General features: G+C 30.8%; 1 protein-coding gene across 1 annotated transcript; it reads right to left on the bottom strand.

The window, feature by feature from the left end:
- Positions 1–2,606: 2,606 nt before the first annotated feature.
- On the bottom strand, positions 2,607–4,868 carry LOC146930234 (GDSL esterase/lipase At5g22810-like). Its single transcript, XM_085708287.1, has 5 exons — positions 4,581–4,868; positions 4,217–4,347; positions 3,852–4,085; positions 3,062–3,317; positions 2,607–2,962 (listed from the first exon to the last, which is right to left on the bottom strand). Exons 1-5 carry the CDS (start codon positions 4,825–4,827, stop codon positions 2,751–2,753), a joined length of 1,080 nt encoding a protein of 359 aa, XP_085564413.1. The 5' UTR covers positions 4,828–4,868; the 3' UTR covers positions 2,607–2,750.
- Positions 4,869–5,581: the final 713 nt, after the last annotated feature.

Below are 5,581 nucleotides of genomic sequence, written 5' to 3'. Positions count from 1 at the left end.
TTTTTCTATTCCTCTTTTTGGACTAATCAAACTAGGTTACTTATTACTACTATTATTATTTTTTCCCCTCCACTTATCACAATTTACTCCCTCCTCCCCACTTAATTTGCTACTTCTACTTCTCACCTCCCATCTGTAACACCCTAAACTCCACATAATATTTTCTAATAGAAATTCAATAATTAATAAAGAACGCAAGGGTGTCATACATCTTCATCAATTCAAAAGTACTTCATTCAAATAAAAAACGTCGTAACAGAATATCATATTCTTCATATCCATCTTCATATCCACACATCTTTATATCGACACATCTTCATATATCATCACTTTACATACACATTTTCACATCTTTCAACTATACATCATCGTCACATCATTAAATGCACATCATTAAATAGTCATTTCGGTCCATCATTTAATAATTCACCAATACAATTCATCATCAAATTTCGAACCTTCACCTTTGTCAAGTTTCCATGTTGGTACATACTTATTAACCATATACATACTCATTGAACCCAAAGTGGTAGAAAACATTACCCAAGGTTGTTACATTAGAATTGAGCACTTAGAACACATCAAAGCATCAATTATGCATCAAATTTCATGATTTTTACTCACTTTAACATAATACTAAAAAACACAACATAACCACAATTGGATCATAAATTTAGCATATCAACATCATGAATTCAAAGATGTGAACATACCCAAAATCAATACAACAATTAGAGCACGAATTTAACAATTCATCATAAGATCATGAAAATAAGGAAGAATTACACAAACCCTTTACTACCCATTTATTCATATAACTCATATGTGAATAGAGACTCCCCTTTACCTTAAAAATCACAAAAGCTAGCCTCTCCTATGGATGGGTCGCCTCCTTTAGTTCTTCTCTTCACAATCCTAGATCCCCTCTTGCCTCTTCTCTTAATTTACTCTGTGTGTGTTCTAACCCTCATTCTCTTAAGACTTCACTCTATTTATATCCCCTTATTGGGCTTGGTTTTTCTCACATCCACTTATTGGGCTTGGTTTTTCTCATAAATTTCTACTATTATGTTACTCTCCACTAATAAAACATTATTCAATTACTCACTTAAACCTCATATTTACTAATACACCTCTTTTCTCAATTTCTCATAATATCTTATTTTGCAATAGCTAACTAACTCATCTATTCAACCACATTATAATGAAAATAATAAACAATTAAATTCCTAAATAATACTAATATTACTAATATCACATAATAATAATAATAAAATTAATAAACTAATAATAAAAATTGGGGTGTTACACTATCTCTATTATTTATTATTTTATTCCTCTCCTCATTATTTTAATTCACATAAAATATTTATAACCACTAAAACTCTATTTTTCTCAACAATGACATATTATTTTTAGGTGAAATGTCTCGTCACCACAACAATGATTAAGATGCTATTTATTTAACTTTATAAAATTATATAAATAAAATTTGGAATGTTACATGTTTCTTCTTATGTCTCTCACACATCAAGAGTATTTTAGTTTGCTCAACAAAGTCAAAGATGGAAAAAAGAGGATGTGTGATTTTTGGACTTAATTGATTTTGTCGAGATGTTTAGGTATCCTGATAGGGTTGACATGTCTATGGTTGCAAAAGCTTTCTAGTTTTGAAGTTGTTTGATCTGATATTGTTTGTTGTGTCAGGCATCATATTACGGTGAAATTGGTAATCCCTTTGTCTAAACCGCCAACCCTATATTTGCTTACGTTCGCAGATCTACTTTGAAGATTGCTTTCATTACCTACATGCCAAAATGAAGGTATTGTTTATGTTGGAGAACATGTTTCCTTTATTTATCATAGCTTGTTTATTCACGTCTTTTTACAATTCCAGTGATGTCCTTAAGTAAGTAAGTAAGTAAGTAAGTAAGTAAGTCGTATGACTAATATCCTTCACCGTGGAAGAAGTTAGCCTTGGGCCATTACATTATTTCTAATTTCCATTACACCGTGGATGAACTAGTCACCATAACTAGAAATGTTAAAAAAAAGTTAATATTAATGGTCCCATTTGGATATAAAATTTTTATCATATCAACTTTATCATATCGGGACATACAAATTTGTTTCTGCGGATATAAACACAAAATCCACAACTAATGCGGTGCAAAACCTTATCATATCGAGACACAATCTTCTTACGATAAGGTAATAAACGTTACGACAAGGTCATTGTCAATGCAAATTTATGTTGATTTCTTTTTAGAGTAATAAATTATTTCTGTCATTGATTTCTATTTAAATGTTTGGTATGAACTACTTAGAATATGCAAGTAGCATAGAATTCGAGGTAACTTGATATCCTTGTTATATTTAGGATGATCTCCTTGTTATTATATTTTTTAAATTATTCAATTTTTTTAATTCACAACAAAATTAGTAGAAAATTTATAAGCTTTTCAACCAAATGTTTTACTTTTCTTAGAATTTTTCAACCAAATGGTATTTCTATAGATTTCTATATTTAGCTATAGCTATTCATAACTTTACCAAACAATTTAAGGACAACTCAACTTATTGAGCATAAAGAAGAAAGATGTGAATTGCATAACTAAAATAAGAATCAATACTATTTTAAAATAGTGCGTAGATAATTCTAGGAAACCAAATTCTCTAATGGAGAGACTTTCCTATTGCTAAATACAAATACTTCTATCATTCCACACTAAATTAATGGAAAGTATTGACTAGTGAACTGTCTGGTTAGAATATATTAGGTAGGATGCAGCAGGAATCAAACGGTCCATCAAAATCTTATTTGTAGCCTCTGTGGGATGAAAACTATCCCAGAATACATATTTTGATGCATCAGCGCATGTTCCTATGCTCATGTTATTGCATAATATAGCAACCTCTAGCAAGCCTGTCCCACAACAACCCTTCCTTGCTTCAAACAATCCTGCGTATATTAATTCCACACATAGAAATAAACAAATTATGTTGTTCATAAGCAATAAATAATAAGACTTAATAGGTTTAGCGTAATTGAATTATTTACCATAATCAGAAGGTCTGATAATAAGTTCATAGAGAGGTTGATAGATGTCTAAGATGACCAATTTGACGTCAGGCAGCCTTTTCATTAGATTTTCGGTAGTGAAGGAAAGTTTTTTGTTGTAATCTAAAGCTGCATCATTTATTCTTTCTACACATTTATTTGTATGATACCCAAATATAGTAATCATTGCAGGCATACAACCTATTGGAGGTATCGTTGTTACACCAATCTTCCTTGCTCCTAGTGCATATAAATTCTGTCACATGCATGCAAAGAAATTTAAATTAAAATCAAATAAGATTACACACACAAACAAATACATATATATGTTTGATGAAGATGATATTTCAATGGAGGAAAATATTTGACTTTTTTTTCTTCCATATTTCTAATATTTAACATTATATTGATAAAGTTGTTTAAATCAAAATTTTAAACAAATATTATCCACTATTGTAAATTAGTGGTACTATAACATAGTATAATTTTAACAAATAGCCATTGTTCCACAATATTCAATTTAATACAAGCTATTGTTAGTGGTGCTATGACATTGCTGCATTGCATAATTTAAATAAATTGCTATTATCAACTATTAATAACATGAATATTATCTTCTCTCCTAATTCATATATACCTAGAGGATATCAGTAATTAGCCCGATAGAGATTTTGAGTCTCTCCTCCCAAAAGTTAGGTTTAAAATAATCTCTCTTTCTCATTACCTCCCCTTCTAACCAATCATAATTTAAAGGTTTTCTAAGACAAGATAAAGGTTGAGAGGGGCTTGCCTGAATGAAATTAGAGTACTCTTGGATAAGAATGTCCGAGAATTGGTAAGGTGTATAGAGGTTGTTGAGGAATGGATTTACGAAATAGTTTTGTGCAAAATCACCAGACCCAGCAACAAGAAGATATGCTGCACCAGAAATGATTGATGTTGCATTTGTATTTCCCACTATTTTCCTCAATTCCTCCTGACAATTCTTGTAGAGTTCCAGTTGAGTCATTAATGGAATTACATTCTACATACATGAAACACACACAACAAAGGTTTTTTTACCCGATAAATAACAAGAATTGCTAATTAATATATTCATTTCATGCAACATACAATAAAGAAATTGAGAGAGAGAGAGAGAGATTGTTTATTTACATATATTTTTGATGTGGAAGAATGGTAACCAGAACCAGATGAGGCAAAGTTTGCACCATTCAAGATGTTGCTTCCTTTGATATTTAGGGTTAGGTAAGCTGGTTGATAAGATGTAAATCCAATGAATTCGGCTGCAATAAATTAACATATATAGATCAAATACTAGTTCTTGTAAAAAAAATAAGTACTAGACAAAATAAGTAGGACACTTATAGCAAATTTTATAGTGCAGTCGCCTGGAGACTGCTAAATTGTCTTAATCTTACTAGCATGCAATAAACTGAGAATTTAAAGTCGACTACAAATATTCATTTTGAAATAAAATAAATTGACAATGTAGATTTTGAGGGGGTAGAAATATCACAAGCATAGTCTACAGCAAGCTTTCCATTAGACATTCTTCCGGTTGGATTACGAGTCACAAAGTCTCTTCCATACGGAAAGAAGTTTGCTTTAACAGCAGTTAGTAGGTTGTTGTTGTTGTTTCCCACATCCACAATCGAATCTCCGAATATGAAAAATGCCGGAACACGAGGTTCTCCATTGGTTACATAGAACACCATAGTAACAAAAAGAAAAAACAAAGTCATCAAGGAACTTAAGTATTCCATATCTTTTTAAATACTTTTATGTGAAAGAATTTTTTTTAATGCAATACACAAACTTGAGAGATGGAATGAGATTTGTTTTTTTAACATTGGTATCATCCTTTTATAGTTGTAGTATTCATTACTTGCCCAGGCTCTAGTTCCAAGATTTTATTATATTCAAAGTATATACTGAATTAAATGGTGGAAAAAACTAAATTAATTTTAGACTTTGTGTTGTAAGTATTAATCCCTGACACTTGACACTCTTAAAAATGGTGGATGAGTCTAACACAACCCCACAAAACCGGCTTGTGAGGTGAGGATTACCTTCAATAAAACATTGATGAATCGACGCACCATAAACACAAGATTGCGACTTTTATAAAAATCCAATGAGAACCAACAAAACACTAAAATGGAGCAACAAAGGCACATAGCAACCGAATCAAAGCCAAATAACACCAACAGAATCACCGACTCCAACAAACAACAAACAAAAAACGAACGAAACACACTTTTTTTTTTTTTTTTTTAGCAACAGAGACACAATGGTGCAAACATGTTCCCAAACATTTGAGAACTCAACGGTGAAAGCGATCACTATATCAGGGATTCATTTAATGTCACATATAACTCACACTTGCACATAAAACTGAATTAAATGGTGTTATATAGATTTAAATGGACTAATTTAAAAGAAATAACAAACAATATGTTTTTTAAATGCAATAATCTCAATTAATTCAAATTAATTTGATATATTTGCAATAAATTA

This window comes from Medicago sativa, chromosome 4 (assembly GCF_051527215.1).
Source record: "Medicago sativa cultivar Bolivia chromosome 4, Bolivia_mono, whole genome shotgun sequence".
In the NCBI taxonomy this organism is placed as follows: domain Eukaryota; kingdom Viridiplantae; phylum Streptophyta; class Magnoliopsida; order Fabales; family Fabaceae; genus Medicago; species Medicago sativa.
Note: the sequence above shows the minus strand (reverse complement) of the source record. Positions and strands in the feature narration are given on the sequence as shown.

What these genes read in the sequence shown, in the direction of transcription:
- LOC146930234 (XM_085708287.1), bottom strand. Translation starts at nt 4,827, where the DNA reads ATGGAATACTTAAGTTCCTTGATGACTTTGTTTTTTCTTTTTGTTACT. An exon ending in GCTTGCTGTAGACTATGCTT is followed by an intron (nt 4,348 to 4,580) that starts GTGATATTTCTA and finishes AATTTATTGCAG; the next exon opens with CCGAATTCATTGGATTTACA. An exon ending in TATCAGACCTTCTGATTATG is followed by an intron (nt 2,963 to 3,061) that starts GTAAATAATTCA and finishes TAATATACGCAG; the next exon opens with GATTGTTTGAAGCAAGGAAG.